Genomic DNA, 21109 nt, shown 5'->3' on the forward strand with positions numbered 1-21109 from the left:
TGTCATTTTTTCTCTTGACATGAGCTGAATTTATTCAGTCGCAGAACTGGAGACGTTTCAGACGCGCGCTCCACTTCAGCGCCAGGCGCGAGTCAAGCGAGGGCGACTGTGCTGACAGCGCGTGCTCTTCAATTGCACGCACAAAGGCACTGGCGCGCTGTAGCCTTTATCCTTTCATATCAAAGCGCGAAATAAAGTTGCCTTAAAACTGTTGCATGCATGCAATATATTTTATATGAGTCACATTTAAGAACATGTTTTTGAAATGATTTTCAAAACTGTCCTGGAGCAGTCCAGCACTGTCTCACTCATCTAACGCACCTGATTTAACTTGTCAGCTCGTGTTTACTTTAGCACTTCTGTCAGTGAATACGCAGCCTGAACACTAAAATAAATATCATAGAAATAATGCAGTTAAACAAGAAAGTAGCCTAAATAAGAAAGTTAAATACACCCTGTCTGCCGAACGCGAGCAGCGCAGCGCGACAAAGTAGGCCTCATTATAATCAGTGATTCTACACTGGATGCGGCACGACGGACACGACACGACATGAGAAATCCCCGACAGTAAACTGACTCTTTCTATTTATGAGTTACTGACACAGAGTTCAAATGTCCTGTGTAGACACAAATGTCCTTTGAAGCACATGCTTTTTTTCACCGCGCCACCGGCGGTTGTTGGTCCATTACCACCGCGGTGGTAAAAATCTGCCACCGTCACAGCCCTAGACCTGTACACTAAATAATCTAACAATAGCAGTCTATTTATTTAGTGGTCCAAGTTAAAGTCAGTATGTATATTAATGACAATATGGGACAAATATAATGTAATTTTGTGGCAGTTGCTGCACGCTGCCGGTACATGTACAGTCAGACAAAACGACGTGCACAGTTATCAAAGGCGCGAGTGCAGTACAGTCGTAGGAAACATGTATTCGGCAGTTAAAGACATGACGTGGCGCGCGTGTCTGTGGAGTGTGCGTCATTAGAAAAAATGTGCTCAGTAATTAAAGAGGCGGGTGACGTTTGTGTTATTTGGTTGTTGTGACATCCTTTACGGGAAACGCCGAATCGTTAGAACACCAGCGCAAGGCTGCTCACAGGGCTTGATCACGTGTTGCACCGGAACCGTTTTTGAAACCGAAACTTAGAAATTTCTTACGGTACCGGTTCTTTTCAAAAAACAGAAGCGGTTCTGAATAAGAACCGGTTCTCGGTTCCCAACCCTAGTCCCAATTAAGTCCTAGTAGGGTATAATGGAGGAAAATGCCCTCCCTACTGTTTCTCCCAAAATAATCACTAGCCTATTTAAAGTTAAACAGATTTTTTGATGTAAACCTACAAAATGTATGATATTTGACAATGTTTATGATATATTGACAATGTTGATGTAGTATGAGTATTTTGTTTTAGTAGTTAGTATTTACTTTTAAGATAACAGATTTTACATTAAGTGAGCAAAATTTCAGCTGTAAGAACAAAAGCATTTAAAGCTTGTTGTTTTGCAGAACACCACAGTTATATATGATAGGAGAATAGTCAGACCTGTTTTTAGTGAGTAGGGGAGAGCGGGGGGAGTTGAGCTACCCCTTGTTTCTAGACAACCTTAAACAAAATTGGTGATATGGTCCCACATATTTGAAGATTAAAGCATTATACTCACCCTGTGATGGAGAGGGGCCCATGGAATACTTGGTAATTACATTTAGGTTAAAAAAAAACTGGGTTTTTTTACTGTTTACTGTTCAAAGTGATTTTTATTTATTATAATATGAGGCTATAATGTTAGCATGATGTTAGCTCTAAACTGCTGGATGATACAAGTTTGTTAAATTGGTAGGAGCTGGGTAATTTGAGCCAAAAGTCCTGGGGTAAGTTGAGCCACTGGCTCACCCCTTCTTAATGTAAATTATATTTCATTATTTTTACACCAAATATGATTTTGTTCTTTGTTTTGAACTTTTGAACTAAAACAAAATTTGACAGACCTTTGTTTTATAGTTTAGAAGATAACTTTTTTTTTTTTTTTAGTATCTCAACCAATGGCTATTGTCTGAGTGATTGTGTGGTTAGTCCAGGAAGCATATAAGGAACTCCTGCTTTGCAATAAAACTGTTTCCATTTTGATAAAGTAAATGGACAGCAAAAAAATGCAAATAAATAAAAATAAAAATTATATTATTTTTATAATGATTCCTTAGACATTTGTTAATGTTCTTTGTATTTTGCATAAGTCATGTTTTATTTAAATTTGTTTTATTTAAAATATCACTTTTTAAATATTCATTTTAAATGATTGTTGTGCTGTTTTCTCAAGTACTGCACATCCTCGTGTTCAGCAGACAAATAAAGTCATAACTGTGGCACTTGGCAACTCTGTGACTCTGTAGTGTTATTCATTTTTAGTATAAGCAAATTACTGGACAACAACCTCATGTCATATCAGCATTTTATAAATTGCAAGATCCCATATTTTACAATGAATTCAAAATGATTCAGGGCAAAGAGATTGGGCAGCAGCTCCAATCTGACAATTTCAGGCATGACTGTCAGTCCTAATTCAAAAATAATGTTTGTGTTATAATGAGTTAATTATACATTTTATTTATCCTTTTATGTGGTTATCATTTATCTGTAAATTTTAAAATAAAGAATATTTATGCATTTCTAAAACAATACTTCTAAAATATATCCAGATTCCTTAATTTTTTAAACCCTTTGAATGATTGTAGGTCAAAAAGTTTAGTTTAATCATCTAAATGACTCCGTAGAATGTCAATAAAAATGCTGTGAAACAAGTGAAGAATGGTAAACATGCATTGCTTCCATTTAATAACTTTTGTGACATAAGTATTTAGAATACCAAACTCTTATGTGTTCATACTAAATCTAGAAACATTTATTGTGCATACATTTCAGAAGAAAGGCTCTGTCCAGCAGTGCTTGGGTTGGCATGTACTTTAGGGCTTTGTGGAGTTCTTGCTTTTGCTCTTGTGGCTTTCATAGTCAAGAGAAGTATGTGTGAACGGTGTCTGAGTATATCAACGGAGTCTGGTAGTGTTTTGTTTTCTTATTGCATTTATCTTTGAAAATGCTTATTTTTGTAATGCATCTATTTTTACAGGTTGTTCTGGACAAGACAACCAAGTGAGAGGGCAGTCAAGTGCTCAGGTAAGATGATTTTGCTGTCTTTATTAAAGAAGAATCTATACTTTTAACAATGCTTTAAATCTCATTTTGATTAGTTTGTGCTGCCAAACTAGGCAGGGTGTTCTGTTTTGTTCAGCTCCAACAACAAAATTGTATTTAACCAATTACTGTTAATTTTCTTATTTCTTATTTCGTGCTGCTTCTTAGTGAGTTGAATAAATATCTATCAGATTATTTTATTGTGAATATTCCACTGAGATTATTACAACATTAAGTTATTCATTGCTACTCTTGGTCCTGTCCATTAATTTATCATCCACTATATTTTAAAAGTCTCATTGGCAAATTTAATTATTTAATTCTAGTTTAAATCCAGTCTACGTACTTACAGTGAGTCTGTTATTTTATCTATCTATGGAAACTAGTCGTCACAAGGGCTATATCTCTAAATATGTATATATATGTGTGTGTGTGTGTTTGTGTGTGTGTGTGTGTGTGTGTGTGTGTGTGTGTGTGTGTGTGTGTGTGTGTGTGTGTGTATACAATTTCCAAAGGACAGTAAGCTGAAATTCATTGCTAATAGTAAATATGTAGCGAGCTGGGTAACAGGACGAGTATAAGAAATAAATGTCATTGTTCTTTAAAGTCAAAATGCATTTGAAAGATTACTTTTGATTTTAGGTAAATTAAACATGCATCTTATTGAAACAATACACTGGAAAGAGAAGGGGACTAACAACTAACAACTCTCCAAAATCAATGTCATATTTGCTGATAAGATTTAGGCACAAATACTTTTTATTAAGTGCTTTTTACACTCAGCATCTGATGTAGCCATGGATGGAATTTATTCTGCTCTGTAAAAGCTAGCATGAATGTGTTATGGGGGAAGTCATGGCCTAATGGTTAGAGAGTTTGACTCCTAACCCTAAGGTTGTGGGTTCTAGTCTTGGGCCGGCAATACCATGACTGAGGTGCTGCAGCATAAATCGCTGCCCACTGCTCTGGGTGTGTGTTCACGGTGTGTGTGTGTGTGTGTGTGTGTGTGTGTGTGTGTGTGTGTTCACTGCTGTGTGTGTGTGCACTTTGGATGGCTTAAATGCAGAGCACCAATTCTTAGTATGGGTCACCATACTTGGCTGTATGTCACGTCACTTTCACTTTATTGTGCAACAACTGAGTGATGGATAATTGTGTGGTAATAGTGTATTCCACTGTAGCAAAAAGCTGGACTAAACAGGACTAAGCATTTGCACTAAACTCACTAAACTTTTACAGTGAGTTCCAATTTCGTACTCAGAAATTATATTTAAGTATGTTACATCGTGCAAGCTATTGTAGTTCAAATTTGTTTAATTTTTTTGTATGGGATGTTTTCTTCCACAAAATAAAGAATTAAGAATGTTTCCTCACCTTATAACCTGCAGCATATACTGTCCAAACCCTAAATAAATAACTAATTTCAGTAATTTCCCAGTGGATAAAATTACCTTCCAGTATAGTTTAGAGATTATAGATTTCCTCTTAGAGGTTTTTTTTTTTTCCTGCATATGCTTGTATTTACACAATATGCCTCCAGAGTGTGGACTGGTAGACTTTATTTATAATAATATGTGGCAGGGATAAGATTCAGTCTAGACTTAGACTCCTCCTCCAACACAGTGGCTGAAACACTCATGTTGGTTTGTAGTGTTTCAAAAAGTGCTTTTCTATGTTTGTTTGCCTGTCCTGAGTTTCTCAGACAGGCCATTATTAAATGGAATTTATATAAGAGAAAAAGACATCAGAATAGTCATGTTAGTTAAAATTGTAAAAAAAAAATCCATCCCTCTATCTGTGTATGAACATCATTAGTTCAGGCTCCAAAACACACTAATAAGAGATTTGGTATCTCTTGGGACCATTAATTTATCATCTGTGCCAAAGATATAGATGCATCAACTTGTGTTTGTGTTTAGTCTGCAGTGTTGGAATAGATTTGCATGTGTGAGTTTTTATGTGCATGTATGTGTGCAGGAGTGCATCTGTGCTTAAATGTGTGAGTGTGTGTATGAGGTGTTGTGCAGACTGTGAGACCTGTTATTTTAAGCGGTTTTTCTGTACCACTCCTGTCCTCCTGTAACCTCCATCCTCGCTTAAATTACCCATGACCACTCATATCTACCGACTTACACAATCTTCAGTGGGTTTCTCAGTAAACAACTCACTTGACGCAACAGCTTTTAAAATTTCCACAGGATGTATAGTTATTTTTGTCACTGTTAAAGTTAGTAGTGCTCAAATGCATGTTTTTTTTAAGGGAATACTCAAAAAGGTCATCTCTAGGAAGCACTTAATCAAGAATATTTTTATGCTTATATATTAATTTGAAATTAAAGTAAAATTACATTTGCAACAAAATTAATATTGCATTTAAAAATAATTATGTTGTATTGGTCTTTGAATGGAATATCTGTTCTGTGTTGGTTTGTGTGTGGAAATGTATAAATATGATCAATGCTAAAACGCTGTGCAAAAGGTACAATCAAGATTAAGGGTTTTTGAATTATATGTTGTTGATAATCAGGAAGACAGTTTGTGAGACCTTATTGCTCTTTGTGCTAAAACCACAGTGATGCACAATAAGTTTCCAAACCATGCACAATAAGTTTCCAAACCATGGCCACTATGTGCAGAGACAAGTACTGCTGCTCAATATGGTGATTAAAAACAATGGCCATGCAGACCAGGACTAGCCGTCACATAAGGAATTTGTCACAAAATTAAACTTTCTTATCTGTAATCTTAAAAAAGTGTTATCTTTTTTTTTCTAGCAGTGGTATGGTATGATGATTTCAAAGCGCTAGTTCAAAAATCCACTAAAATTAGAATTTGTTTTGTGAATTTGTCCAAACCTAAATAGGCTACATAAAAATCATAGTTTTGCTACAGCTGTTGGGTAAAAAAGTGAACACAATACAACCACATTAACATCCATTCAGACCAGAATCAACTATAATGATTTAGATTATAAAGCATTAGATTTTAACCTTTATATATATATATATAGATATATATATAATATATATAGATATATATATATATATATATATATTATATATACTATACTAATATATATATATATATGTGTGTGTGTGTGTGTGTGTGTGTGTGTGTGTGCTGTGTGTGTGTGTGTGTGTGTGTGTGTGTGTGTGTGTGTGTTGAGTTGGGGCAAGTTGTCACATTTTTATTAATCATGTTATTATAAATTAAATTAAATTACACAATTTACAATTTTTGAATTTGGTTGGAAAGCTAACAAGCTGTTAATAACAAATACTTTTTGTCTGTGACAAAATACATCATGTAGTGTAACAACTATGTCCAGCTACTGGTGCGTGTTGTCACAAAAATCAACACGTGTTCACTGTACTGTGGATTTTACTTCTAACACCTGTGTAAATATTCAATAGCTTTTATATGGCCAAGGCTGTATATTCAACCTGAAATAAACGGAACTCAATATTCTTCATCACACTGTAAATATCTAGCGCCATCTGTTGGTGTAATCTGTAATTTCTCTGACCGGAGAAATCAGATTTCCATTATGATTCAGATAAATAGCACAATTTCATTTGGCTTCGAGGTAGATATATAAGTTTTACAAATGTCTATTTTTAACAATGGCTCTGTGGTTTGCATACCTACAAAGGTTTTGTTTGTCTATCCCAGCTACACGTGTTGATCTTTCTCGTTTGAAATTGCACTGCTGTAACACGTTGATTCTTATCTTGAACGTGACTACGCCTGCCAGGCAATGATTGAGGATGAAAGGGCATTTGTTCAGGTTTCCTTTTCAGGTAAACATTAATTCTCTTTACAGTACAGTTGGCCTTATCCCCACCCTAAGGTGGTAAATCAGCCAAGGTTTATGTAATGTGCCACATTGCCTCGCCCTCCTGCAGTAAGAGTTTTTCTTCTGGATTATATGACAATCTCTCAGTCCATATCCAGCTCCAGACAGCTTCATCATCATGTTGTTCAGTCAGTGGGCTCTTCTCTTGACCGTGTGGATGCTTCGGCCACAGCAGGTTTCTTCTTTTAACCTGGACACGCAGAACGTGATGAAGAAGAGTGGGGAAGCTGACACTTTGTTTGGGTTTTCTATGGCCATGCATCATCAGCTCAAACCTTCAGAGGAGCGCGTGTGAGAAACCTTTTTTTTTTTTTTTATTTAAACAAGTTATAAATGTTTAAGACAAATACAAAATAAAAACACTGCATTGTGTTACATTAAGATTTTCTATTAAATATCCAACAGTTCAAACCTTAACACTGTATAATAACCGCATTACATCATTAATAATAACGTAACTTATTAATATTCTTAAAATATTAAATAATCATCTGCTACACAAAATATAATGGTGGCCTATCTGTCTGTCTGATAATGAAATGACATCACTTGCATCTTCAGATTGCTGATAGGAGCCCCTCGTGCTAAAGCATTGCCCAATCAAAATGCCAATATATCTGGAGGTCTGTACAGATGTAAATTCACACAATCTAATGATTGTGAACGCATTAAAGTTGATATAAAAGGTTGGTTGTGCTTTACTTATTATTACTTTAGTGCATATTTCTCATTCAGTTGAAGTGTTGAATATGTAAATACTTGATTATTTAATAATGCAAGAAGTTTAAGTATCTTAAAGAGCTTATTCTAATCTTAAAGAACGTTCCAAGCACAATCCTGGAAAAGACTTTAGAGAAAAACAATGGCTGGGCGTCCGTGTCCGAAGTCAGGGACGAGGAGGCAAAGTAGTGGTAATGAAATGTCTTGTGTTTTGTTAATTTCAGCTAGTTCTAATTCATTGTGAAAACACTATAAATCTATATATTTTTGTACATGTAATAGCGTAATATTTTCCTGACACTATGTGTAAAGTCGTGTTCTGTTTTATCTAGACTTGTGCCCACAGGTACCAGGATTGGAGTTTTGACAACCAGCGTTTATTGGGCAGATGTTTTGTCCTGGAACAGGACCTTACCTTGGTGAAGGATGGAGAGTCCACAAGAACAATTTGTAAGAATCGGGAACCAGATAAGCACAATTTTGGCTACTGTCAACAAGGTGTCTCCGTAGCATTTTCCAAAGACAACAGATATCTTGTTTATGGAGCTCCAGGAGCATATGACTGGAAAGGTACTGCAAAACTTTATAGGCAGGAGGTATTTTATTAAAATGTAAAAAAAAAAAAAAATAGAACTCATTGTACATTTTTAAGTATGAAATATTGAGTATTACAGTCTATCATTTATAACCTCTTTTCCACACTAGGCATTGTGCACATGGAGCCTGTTGATAACTTCTTTATAGAGACCTTTGAAACGGGAGATCATAATCAGCGTCAACACAAGCTTATTCCTGTGGACATCAGCAGCTTTTTAGGTGATTAGGATCACCCTCTTGTGTACCAGAGGCCAACCTACAGTACAACTGTCTTGAATGCAGATCTATTCAAAATAGTATATTACTGTAAATATAGATGCTTAATCTTGTGTGATGCAGTAGTTAGAAATGCTTGAGGAATTTGATGTACTGTGAAAACACAACTTTTAGAAGTTCTAAAAAAGACATTTCTTAAAACTAAGCAGCAAAAAATGACTCATTTTGAATGTACTAATATGTGGACCCCAGGGGAAAATTAATTTATAAAATATATATGCAATGACACTTTTATATCTGATATAATCTATTTATCAACACATTTTCTTTTTTTCTCTGTCAGGCTTTGTTGTCGATACTGGGATGAACCTAATGAAGAAAGGAGAGCTGAATGTCGTTGCTGGGGCTCCGCGCTCAAACCACAGTGGGGAGGTTTTGCTGCTGAGAATGGAAGAAAAGGCAGAAATAAGGAACTTGAAAGCTGAGTACATCCTTCAAGGCCCAGGTTTGGCCTCCTCCTTTGGATATGACCTCACTATTCTTGACATAAACTCAGATGGGTGAGTCTTCACTTAACCAATTACAATTATGACTAAACGGGATGTAATTGTGAAATTTTGAGACTTGATTATGTATCAGGGAATTCATATCTTCAATGCTTCAGGTGGGATGATCTTGTTGTGGGTGCACCTGAATTTTCCAATAAAAACATGGATGAAGATGTAGGAGGGGCTGTGTACGTTTATATCAACCAAGCCAAAGGGCAACGCTGGAACCAAATCAAACCAGTGTGTCTGTACGGGAAAAGGGACTCCATGTTTGGACTAGCAGTGGCACATATTGGGGATATCGATCAAGATGGATACCAAGGTTGAATAAAAGGTTATTTTTTACTTCAGTCTGGGGCCACAGCCTTGTAGTGCATCTGACAGATGATCTTTTCTGATTAACAGATTTTGCAGTGAGTGCTCCTAATGAGGATACAGGGAGGGGTCGAGTGTACATATATCATGGTTCAGCTGCAGGGTTTCATAAAAAACCAGAGGTTTGTAAAAGGAATCACATTTATAAACTTTTATTTTTGCATTAGATTCTGAGATCATTTTTTTAAAAAAATTATATTATATTATATTATTACTCCCAGCATGAATCATTATGGAGATCTTCTATGCCCTTTTCCATTTGAAACTTATTTCAAAGTGACTCTCTGTGTTTATAGGTTTTAGATTCTGGACACCCTGGTATCAAATCATTTGGCTATTCATTGGCTGGAAACATGGATATAGATGATAATGGCTATCCAGACCTTGCTGTGGGTTCACTTTCAGATACTGTGCAAGTTTATAGGTTAGATGCTTCCTACTTTCATAAAATCATAGATTCAATGTTGTTTGGGTGTTTTGCAATCATATAATTCATATGAAGTGATAGGTTAACCATGTAACCAGAAACACCCCACATTATAAAAATACTTGAATTAAATGTTTTTTGTAGGATCTGAACATTTCAGAATACTGAATTATTTATATTTTAATATAATTAATTACATTTATAAAATGTATTTGTTTTTAAGTCTAAACCAGTGGTAAACATAGAAAAGACCTTAACATTAACACCCAATGCTATTGATTTCAAGGCTCAGGACTGCAAGAGATATTCATGGTGAGATAACAGCAAAATCTATCTATATAACTATCTAAATTATTTTGTTGTTAATTTTTTTTTTCTTATTTTTATTGCATTTTGAAAATCTTTTAGCTATATTACAGCTCAGTCCTGCTTCACTTACACTGTCCAGACACCTACATACAATCACAAACTGAGTGAGTCCATTCTTTGTTCTTCATACCACATGCTTAAATATCAAAATGATAATGAATGTCCAAGAGCAATCTTTATGAGTCATTCCAGATGGGTGTGTTTGATTAGTGATAATATAACTGGGCAAACACCTTCTTGTCAGAGCAATTTCTTGAAACTTTTTGTGGCATTTGAATCGCATCTGATAGTCACCTTTCTTCAGGGATCAAGTACACACTAATGGCTGATACAGTGCGGATAGAGAGGGGTCTACCTTCACGAGTGGTCTTTGTGAATTCTGAGGCTGCACAGGGAGACCAGGAACTGTCTGTCCAGGGCAAACAAGAGTGTATTCAGACCAAGCTCAGGCTGCTGGTACTGTCAACTCAAACTCTGATTTGCTGGTTTTAAGGATTACAAGTGAGAATTCACGATGCAAAACATTTTATTATATTTTAGGGAGATATCCAGGACAAGCTGACCATCATTTCCATCAGCCTGTCTGTTTCTTTGCAGTCCAACAATCTAAAACAGACATTCAGAAACCTCCCTGGCTTAGAGCCAGTTTTGAACACTCTGCAAGAAAATGCAACCAAAGCAGAAGTAAATTGCAAAAATCTACCATTTCACTTGCTGTATTGTTGTTGTATATATTTTGTCTCAAACATGGCTTACTTTGTCTCCCAGGTCACCTTTATAAATGCCGGCTGTGGAAGTGACAACATCTGTCAAAGTAACCTGCAGCTCCAGTATAGCTTTTGCACCAAAGACCAACAAGGAGACAAATGTGACCCTCTAGCCATGTAAAACCATATAATATGCATATTAGCTACATATTTTTTGGCCATCTTGTAATATAGGCTTTAAAAGATAAAAAAAAAAACTTCTTTGGCATTCCTGAAATGGGGTGTATCTTTGTATGTTGAGGAAAATGATATTCCGGTCATTTCTCCTGGTGATGAGAACATTGCCCTGGAGGTCACTGTAACCAACATAGGTGGAGATGATGCACACCAGAGTCAACTTTCTGTGACGTTTCCAGAATTTCTGCGCCTATCATCAGTCGAACTGAAGAAGAGTAGTGTGAGTGTCCCATTTTACTGAAATCCGAAGAAATCTAAGCTTTTTCTATTTCATTTCTTTGTAATTCTTGACAAGTCTGATTATGTTTTGCTTTTTACCATAAAACAGGCACATTTGTATCAGGCTTTATTGCATATGCATCTACATTTATTGCATCTAAAAAAACAGAATGTTGGATTTTAAGAGGAGTCTCAAGTTCCAAACAACTGTGTAAAGTCTTTCCTACTGTCCTCAATTAAACTGTTTGAACTAAAGACAGGTTCAGATAACTACTTACAAGTGGTGCATGTTAGCATGCTAAATAAAACTTAATTAATTGTTTTGGTTCTTATACATTTTAAACTTTGCCCACACACCTTGCAGACTTCTCCAACAATATATTTAGCAATTTGTCAGTTTTACTGAATAATGTCTGAGCAAAGTGAAGCTGACAAAACATTTTAATTTCATTGAAAGAAATGCATTAAATGAAGTGTACTTTTTTTTATTATTTAATTTTTTTGTGTACATTGTTTCAGATTTTGCATATACGTAGGTGGTGTTTTCAAATAACTTTTTTTTTTATCACGGTGCAGGAAACTCAGGTGCAGTGTAACCCCAATGAAAATAAAACACAGGCCAACTGCCAACTTGGAAATCCCTTTAAAAGAGACTCAGAGGTATGAAGAATAATTCAATTTTTACTCACACCATCAAGCACATTTTCAATCTAGAATCAAATTTGTCAGCCTCCTAATTCAGGTTCTTTTCAACACTTCTAGGTTTCATTCTTCCTGATACTTAGCACAGAAAGGCTTTCCTTGAGCATAAAAAGCACTAATGTGACTATGTCCCTTAAAACGTAAGACAATTCTAGCTGTAATGATATCTTACCTCTAGTTTAACACTTAATCAACATAATGCATTTATAGAAGTCATATAAAGTTTGACAGCATAAAAAACAGTTTACAAGCGAATGGGTTTGTAATTTTAAATGTTTGATTATTTTATTTTTATTTTTTGGCAATAGGATCAGCATTCAAGATATTCCAGTAGTCGTTGCAGAAGCAAAAATTGTTTTTAAAATGCATCTGAAAATCGCTGGGTAAGTCTTGTTAATTGTTAAATAAAAAGAATTCATTTCTTTATTTGAAAGAAATTATCTTTTATTTACCAAGAACACAAAAATAGTCAAAAGTGACAATAAAGACATTTATAATGCTACAAAAGAATTATATTTAAAATTATTGCTGTTATTTTGAACTTTCTGTTCATCAAAGATGAATATTGTTTTCAATATGAATTATAAGAAATGTTTGAAATATAAAAAATAATTAATTATTAATGTGGATTCCGCAACTCTTATGATTGAAAGTTCTTGTGATTTAAAATACTGCTGTTCTCTTATTAAGGGAATGCTGGGGGTTTTTTTTTCTGATGTATTTTGTCTTCGTAGTCTTGCTAAACCTTCCCAATTATTCTTTGGAGGAAAAGTAAAAGATGAGAAAGCAATGAAATCAGAAGATGATATTGGCTCTTTGGTCCAATATGAATTCAGGGTTGGTATTTCAGTCTCCTTAAAGCTACGGTAATGAATTACTATGCTGTATTATTCATTATCATTTACTAGACATCACAAATGAATGATTATAATAAAATATTGCATATAGTAGCATGTGTATTAGCATATTTATACCTTAGTTAAAAATAAATCAGCTGCTTTTCACAGAGAGAGGTAGTGAATTTCTGTCTGTGACTGTACAGTATTTGGCAGTATATTTTATTTATATAGCGAGTCCAGTACAATTAAAGCCTGCTGATTTTGTGCAAATGTTCTTCTGTGTCAGATCATTAACCTTGGTCGGCCTCTGAAGTCCTTTGGTTCTGTTGTGCTGAACATTCAGTGGCCAAAAGCAACCAAGGAGGGAAAACGGCTCCTGTACCTTGTGCAGATCAAGGATCAAGGAACAAATATTATTCACTGCACACCATCAGAGGCCATCAACCCACTCCGATTTATCAAGGTGGTTCCTTCATGGGATATAAAGTTAAATAATGATCATTAAACTTCAGCTGTCACTGGTTCTACTTTGCAGCTTTCTGTATTTGATATATGATAAATCCCTAAGACTCAGACACAGTGTGACTTCTGGCATTGTTGGAGAGGTCACTAATGTTTCCTATGCTCACTCTTTAGGCGTCATCCAGAAGGCGGCGTGAAGTAGAGCGTGAACCAGGCCTGGAGGCTCTTGTTTCCACTACGGATTTTTTCCCCTTTTTGGGCAACAAAAGAAAGTATAAAACCCTGGTAATTTCACAGAACAAAAGATTTAATACAGTTTCATCGACCACTACTTTATTTTCTTTTCACTACTATCAGTAGTTACACTAGTGTCTTTAAAATATATATCAAAGGTTTTAAGGTACTTAAGTTTGTCATTCTTGCAAATGTTTTTCTACCTTTGATGTTGCCGCCCCAGACATGTGCTGATGACTTGAGATGTGTGGATATAAAGTGCCCTCTTGAGGCAGTGAACAGCACTACAGCCGTTGTTCTTCATGCACGCTTATGGAACAATACTTTTCTTGAGGTACAGTTGCTGCACTTTTCTCTGCACTATAAGAATTGAGTTAATTTCACTAAAATATTAATGAAAGTTTAAGTTAGTAGAAAGTTCAAACCAACTGATTATATTAAGCAAAATTCAAACTGATAAATTAAATGCATTTGTAAATAACCTTAAATGGTTTGTCAAATGGTTTCCTCAGTTTTTTTTTTTTTTTCACACTGTATTGCATTAAAGGAATAGTTAACCCAAAAATGAATATTCTGTCAACATTTACATGACGGTTTTACAGTGTGAGCATATTGACAAGATGTTTTTTTCTTTACAGGAGTATAGTTCATTGAACTACTTGGATATTGTACTGGATGCATTTTTGACTCTTAATGGGACTCAGGAGAATATTGGGATGCAGCAATCTGATGCTAAGGTTAAGTGTAAATTAGCACACATTTATACGATTTTTATTAGATATATTAGTAGTATACTGAAATAATGTTTCTGTGACTATTATAGGTTAAGCTAACTGTTTTTCGTGAAAGAAAGCCTGCTTTGCTCAGTCGAGTCCCATGGTGGGTCATTCTTTTCAGCATAATGACTGCACTGCTGTTAATGGCTCTGCTCTTTTACCTATTATGGAAGGTAATGTGACCCTCGTCATCTCTAACCTAATTATAATATTTGATTTACCAGAAAGATAAGAGCAAGAGTTGCACGTGTTTGCAAATAGAGTATTAAGTTGCTGTGATTTTTGGCTGAATTGTATTGTTTTTTTGCTCCTCAGTTTGAATGCTTGAATTGTGGAATGTGTGCCAAAGGAAAGAAAGTATAATAAGAATCGGGACAGCAACATATGACAACCAAACAGAGCTGTGTCTCCTCAGGAAAATGGACAAAACTGTTTTCCGATTTTGTGGAGATTTTAATTTTTCCTGCACAGGTCAAAAAAAAATCTTTCTTTTTTTTTACACAGTGTTTATGTTGTCTTAAATTTAAATTTAAGAATGAATAACTAAATTATCTACAAACAAGAAGTTGTAAACAGCATGTTGTATCACTAAGGACAAAGGATGCTACTCTGCACATATCACATTTGATTAACATTGCTGGTGATCTTATAATGTTAAATCATAAATATGAGTTTTTAACGCAGTGAAAGAACAAATTACTTTTATACAGTAATGTGCATTGTCTGTAATATTGTTGGAGTAGAACTCCCTTTTGTGATGTGACGGATTTGACTGGAATGACTCAATTGTCATGGAGAGGGAGGTGGAGGTGTGTGCAGGAACATCTTGAGGGCAGGTGTAAAGATGAGGATGGTGCCGAGCACAGAGACAGTGAGGAATGCCCAGAGAAAAATCCTGTCCAACACCTGAGCCACAAACTTCCAGTCCTGTACTACCTGGAAGAGGCAAAGAATGTTCATCATCATCATAACTATCATGACCTGCATTTTCGTAATCAAATAATGGTCAACACCAACAAGTCATTAGTGCTAACAAACATTTTTATTCATGTCTGATTATGTTTTGCTTTTTACCATAATACAGGCGCATTTGTATCATGCTCTGTTGCATGATACATATTCAGGCCTAGACTTGCAATTTTTAGGCTTCAAAAACAGGGGCACCATTCACTCCATTATACAGCTTAAAAGAGCCAGGACAATTTTAAATATAACTGCAATTGTGTTCGTCTGAAAGAGGAATGTCAGCTACCCCTGAGTATATTATGGGCTAGTTTTCATTTTTGGGTGAACTATCCCTGTAAGAGAAGTTTTAAGTTGTTCCATACAACTGTGTAAATACTGTGTATTCCTTACTGTGGAAAATTTGTCACTGTGGAAAATTTGTTTAATGTTTATTTTTTGATTTATGAATAATTTTCGTTTTAGTTTAATGACTTTATGAATTTTAGTTTTTGTTTATATATTAGTTTTATTTTTATTTTTATTTGTATTTGTTTTTTTTGATTTTTAATTTACCTTCATCTTAGAACTTCTTAAAGCCCTTACCTCTCTAATAAAATGCTCCTTCTTAATGTGGCGTGAGATGTAGCGAACTGAGTTGGTGGCCTGTTCCAGCAGATTAATCAGAGCTTGACCTTCTCCTTCAGGGCCAGGTGGCCCTTTCTTTTTCCTGGGCTTGAGGTCAGGGCTGTGAGGCTCCAGCTCTGGGTAATGATAGCGGTCTGTGTTTCCCCTCATGCAGAGCAAACGAGGCAGCCGCTGGAGAAACAGAGAACGCACCCATGGAGACATAGGATGGTAAGTAGCTGAAGAGCGGTGGTGTACGTTGATCACAAAAATTGTCACGATGATGGAGAGAGTGACAAAGATCATGATAAAAAGCAGGTACTCTCCAATCAGTGGGATAACCTTGGAGGAAGAAGGGATGATCTCCTCGATGACAAGAAGGAAGACAGTGAGGGACACCAGGACGGAGGTGGAGAGAGAGACTTTTTCCCCTTCATCAGAGGGAAGGTAGAAGACCAGCACTGTTAGGAAGGACAAGCCCAGGCAGGGAATAATGAGGAAGAGTGTGTAAAAGAGAGGAAGACGTTTTAGGATGAATGAGTATGTGATGTAAGGGTAGGAGAGGTGGCCGTCTTGCCGACTGCCTTTGACTCCAGTGGCACTAAGAATCTCCCACTCGCCGTTATCAAAGAAGTCGCTTCGGTCCACCTGCTGGTTGATGAGCACTAGATCAACCATGTTTCCATCATACGTCCAAGAGCCAAACTTCATGGAGCAGTTCTGCCGATCGAACGGGAAGAAGGTCACATCCATGGTGCAGGCAGACTTGTAGCTGGCAGGAGGTGTCCAAGTGATCATGCCATTGTAACGCACAATGGCTTTGGTCATAAGGGAGCCTTCAAAACGTCCATCTGCACTAAAAAGATCACAGGATTAATTATGTTTATTAATATTCCAAAATTATGAATTATTGTTTTATATCTGATTTTGCCATACAAACTTACTTCTCATATAAAACAATGTCTGGGAGCCAGATGCTCTCTGAAGGGACTCTGATAGAAGTGATACCACCATAATTCTCAGGGTTCCAACGCAGTTTATAATCCAGCCATTCCTTCAAACCCAGATTATAATTTTGAATTCAATACGACAACAATGTTTGATTTTCTCCAGTTTTTAATTCATTACTGTACTATTGTCAATGTCAGAAAGCATTCACAGAGAGATGCTATCTTATTTTAGTATCATTGAGATACAGTTATAGCTTAGTTGAGTTTTTGTTGTTAAAAAGTCTAAATCATTTTTAGTATTATTTTTTATTTATTTTTTCATAATTTTTTGGTATTTTAGTTAAACTAAATGAAAATGAGAATTTTTTCCCTGGCAAACATCTGAAATAAAAGTGAAAATAAATAAAGTAAAATAAGTATGTAGGTAATAAGCAAGAAAATAAGTAAATAAATTAAGTGACCTTTTTTCAGTTAAATTGAATTTAAAGTAAAAAAAAAAAATTTATGGTTTTGGTTTACATTTAATAATAACCCTGGTGCATTTATGCATCATATGCATTTATTTTCTATAATTTTCCTCTATGCACAATTTTAAACTGTTTAAAAAACTGAAAAACAATAAAATAGAATAAATTATTATTATTTTTATTATTATTAAACCATTAATTTAGACATTACCACATATAGCCCATTCTTAATTTCCCAGACAAAGCATTTTTACTGTGATGTTTGTGGTTACATACCTGCCATAGCCATACATTAGTGGTCATGAGTTGGTTTTTCTCATCCTAAATTCATAAACAGAAGAAAGAAAGATAATGCCATAAACAACTCAATAGATTCAATATATGTCTTAACTCTAATAGTTAAGAGTTAATTCTAGTGATTGGATTCTAACAAATTCTGACAAACAAACAAACAACCATACTAGGAAAAGCCTGGTCATTCGTTTTTTATTTTTCTTGAGACTATGAGATATTTGAGAAAGAGCAGTGCTGAGAGGGGTGACTCAGCCCGTATAATAATAGCTGTCCTTATTTATTTTCCATAACCCTCAAAATCATTGGCTATATCGTTTGATAAATGTCCAGCATAACCACTTTTAAAGCCACCTACAACTGTGAATTATAAGGCAGTTGGGCACCTGTGCCTTTAGGCAGTTTTTAAATCAGTAATATCAAACAAAGGCACATCTGAGCCCTTATCAAGTAAATTACATTGCAAGGTGTACATGTAACAACAGTAAGTTGACGTCATCATTTTTTTATTATTATTATCGGGAGGAACAAAGCCTTGATGGTGCACTTTATTTGTAGGTTGGGTGATTATTATTACAAATTAGTTGTGTTGATGCATTATAAAATGCATTTTGAACCTGACAGATTCTTGCAAAATTGAAATCTCACAATGAAGAAGGTTTTATGCATAGAATACATAATATACTCATTTAGGCTCATTTAGGCTCAAATCAGCTTGGATCACTACTGTGCTGAATGTTAGTGTGCGTGTCTGTCCAATGCTTGAGCACATGAGATGAAATTAATACCTGCAGCATTTGCTGAGCAAATACATTTTCAACAAAATATGCTGAATTCCTATCAATTCAGTTTGCATAATTAATCACAGAAAGAAATGGTACACCAGTGAATTTCTGAGGGTGCACACGGTTAAAAATGCTACAGCTCACATGATCTCTGCTCTGTTAATAATTCAGCCTCCCTTCATGTGAGTCTTCTGAACAACAAAATCCTTTTAGAGAAAGAGCGAGGTAAAATAAACCAGGAGAATGGGAAAAAAGATGGAGGAGGGGACCTGCAGTAAGGCAATATTTACTATATATAGACTCAGATGCCCCTAATATATGCCTAATATAAAGAGATAGACTGGCTACATAAGTCAATGGCTTTCAAAACCATGGACAGCTCCATCTGTTGGGTTTCAGAACCATGGACAGAGATGAACCCACAGCCATTAAAGTTGGGCTTCCAAATAAAATTTTAAAAGGATGAATCTTTTTGTTTGTCTTACCACATCCACTAGCTGAGATATCTTCAAGCCAAAGCGGACCTTCACAGAGTGGTTTGCATGCTGAACAGGCCTGACCCAGCGCTGGTACCCCTGAAACAAATCCCTGAGCAGCGCATCTTCTCTTTCTGCCAGAGATACAAATTCTCTAGCTGCTAAAACACACACATCATTATCATCTTATTACATTCTTAATGTTATTTCTTATAGCTTACAATCATTGCGTATACTACTATTCTTAACTGACCATGTATTAATGTTACCTTCTATTAATTAAAATAATAGTATTTGTGATTTAATTAACTTGTAAATACATGTGTTCTAAAAGTGAGTCATATGAATGGAGTACACTAATGACATACAAACAAGGACAAACAGAAACCAGACACTTCATAGATAAGGCAGTCAGCAGAAGTCTCACTGCGTCCTTCACTAATTGTTTACTGACCTCAACTGAGGATAAGTACATTCAGCAACACATAGGGAACACATTTTGTGGAGAAATCTATGTAAATAATAAATAAATAATAGATCAATCGATCGATGATAAGATTTCTTAAAATTTGTAAACATATTGCAGACACAACTAACCAAACTTTGATTAACGACTCATTCGAGATGTGTGGTACCCAAGGCATAAATCATATAAATCACATAAATCACTCAGACTTCAAACAATTAACCATTGCAAATTTATTATTTATCAGATAATAAGATAACCAACATTCCCAATGCTTTAGTCAAATGCATTATAATCTATGACTCAAAAACAAACAAAAAAGCTTGTATTATTAACATTATTACGAAAGTCCTTTACAGGGTAGAAAGAGATAATGATTGGTTTGCACTTACCAGGCATGGTGGCGATGATGCTGGTAAACAGAGTAAAAAAAACGATGACTGCCAGCGTCATTTTCAGACAAAGTATTTGAAATTGACCTGGCACTAAGTAAAATGAGTTTAAACAAAACTGCTCTTTAAAAACAACTTTTCGAAACAATCGCTTAAAGTTTGTTGTTGTTATTTTGCAGGAAATACGCTGTTAAAAGCAGAGGTTGGGGGTAGATCACTCCTAGAGAGAATCCATCCAGGCGCGCGCACTCAGGTCCCACAGCATAGCAGCCTCGAAGCGCGTGCGTGCTAGTTTAAAGGGGCAGATGAAGAGGTCGCTTCACCAAAAAGATCACAGTGTAATTGCAACTGTTACTTTTTCACCAAGGTAACCAACAGCACTATTCTTCATAGTTCTGAGCTAAGAATTCGCTCAGTTGGGTCTTATTCACCAACTGAGCTAATTCTTCACTCAGAACTGTGATACATATATTATTATATCTACTTAACACAATGTAATTTGCTGTAGGAAAATTAAAGTATGCTGTAGCTGATTTTATCTAAAAATAAAAATTTTTGTTTTAATTAAACATTTGGTACAATGCACTTATTGTGTACATACATGTTTTTACATTGTTCTTATATTTAAAAAATACCTGCATGTAATTACATCTGTAATTAATTTCTGTAATTACATTTATGATTACACTGTTGACCCATCACTTATACCTTAACCCACCCTTAAACCTACCCATACCACCAAACTTGTCCCCAACCTTACCCATATCCCACCTCAATAGCAGCAAAAGTGTTTTACAATACAATATGAATACAATTAGTTCATCGTACCTTATTTTTTGATGTAACATGGTAGTTAAGGCCACTTTATATAAAGTGGGACCAAACATTTGAATTTTTTCTTTTTGTCATATGAAGGTGAAATTCAACTTGGTTTTGGCAACAGTATGCACTGGTCTAGAGTGTGTTTGTTTACAACCTTACGCACATATTAAAATAAAAACTCAGTGCCACTGTCTCTTGTGTAAACACTCACACTGAGTCCAAGCAGCAGCATAGGCAAACATATTTCTTCAGCATTCATGGCTACCGTCTGAGCTTAGATGATTTTCTGCTCCAGTTGGAACCAGCTGTGGCCTCCGTGAGGGTCTGTGTCGCTTTTCACTCATAGCTATTGCAAGGGATTCACTATCATTTAAATATGGAATAAACTTCACTGGATAACACAAAAACATGGTCCAAA

General features: G+C 35.5%; 2 protein-coding genes across 3 annotated transcripts; one reads left to right on the top strand and one right to left on the bottom strand.

The window, feature by feature from the left end:
- The first annotated feature begins 7069 nt into the window (after positions 1-7069).
- LOC109101506 (integrin alpha-6-like) lies at positions 7070-14930 on the top strand. The gene is made up of 25 exons (XM_042770092.1): positions 7070-7336; positions 7607-7731; positions 7865-7956; positions 8098-8335; positions 8471-8581; positions 8922-9138; positions 9243-9448; positions 9532-9623; positions 9798-9926; positions 10152-10240; positions 10337-10401; positions 10602-10753; positions 10838-10981; positions 11066-11181; positions 11305-11461; positions 12037-12120; positions 12223-12302; positions 12471-12545; positions 12897-12999; positions 13288-13464; positions 13638-13748; positions 13921-14031; positions 14336-14434; positions 14521-14646; positions 14789-14930. The coding sequence occupies exons 1-25, from the start codon at positions 7164-7166 to the stop codon at positions 14834-14836; spliced, it is 3120 nt and encodes a 1039-aa protein (XP_042626026.1). The 5' UTR covers positions 7070-7163; the 3' UTR covers positions 14837-14930.
- Positions 14931-15261: 331 nt separating this feature from the next.
- LOC109101507 (neuronal acetylcholine receptor subunit non-alpha-2) lies at positions 15262-20143 on the bottom strand. 2 transcript variants are annotated; one of them, XM_019114868.2, is made up of 6 exons: positions 19870-20143; positions 19021-19169; positions 17736-17780; positions 16987-17096; positions 16022-16898; positions 15262-15409 (listed from the first exon to the last, which is right to left on the bottom strand). In XM_019114868.2, the coding sequence occupies exons 1-6, from the start codon at positions 19928-19930 to the stop codon at positions 15263-15265; spliced, it is 1389 nt and encodes a 462-aa protein (XP_018970413.1). In that variant the 5' UTR covers positions 19931-20143; the 3' UTR covers position 15262. The 2 variants fall into 2 exon arrangements, with proteins under 2 accessions (XP_018970413.1, XP_018970411.1); XM_019114866.2 differs by having other exon boundaries at positions 19021-19172.
- Between the last annotated feature and the right edge of the window lie 966 nt (positions 20144-21109).

This window comes from Cyprinus carpio, chromosome A14 (assembly GCF_018340385.1).
Source record: "Cyprinus carpio isolate SPL01 chromosome A14, ASM1834038v1, whole genome shotgun sequence".
Classification (NCBI taxonomy): Eukaryota; Metazoa; Chordata; class Actinopteri; order Cypriniformes; family Cyprinidae; genus Cyprinus; species Cyprinus carpio.

Coding starts and splice junctions, on each gene's coding strand:
- LOC109101506 (XM_042770092.1), top strand. CDS start 7,164: ATGTTGTTCAGTCAGTGGGCTCTTCTCTTGACCGTGTGGATGCTTCGG. Junction 10,241..10,336: donor GACTGCAAGAGATATTCATG/GTGAGATAACAG, acceptor AAAATCTTTTAG/CTATATTACAGCTCAGTCCT. Junction 12,121..12,222: donor CCTTTAAAAGAGACTCAGAG/GTATGAAGAATA, acceptor CAACACTTCTAG/GTTTCATTCTTCCTGATACT.
- LOC109101507 (XM_019114866.2), bottom strand. CDS start 19,930: ATGACGCTGGCAGTCATCGTTTTTTTTACTCTGTTTACCAGCATCATC. Junction 17,781..19,020: donor TATCTCAGCTAGTGGATGTG/GTAAGACAAACA, acceptor TTATGAATTTAG/GATGAGAAAAACCAACTCAT. Junction 17,097..17,735: donor CTAATGTATGGCTATGGCAG/GTATGTAACCAC, acceptor CTGGGTTTGAAG/GAATGGCTGGATTATAAACT.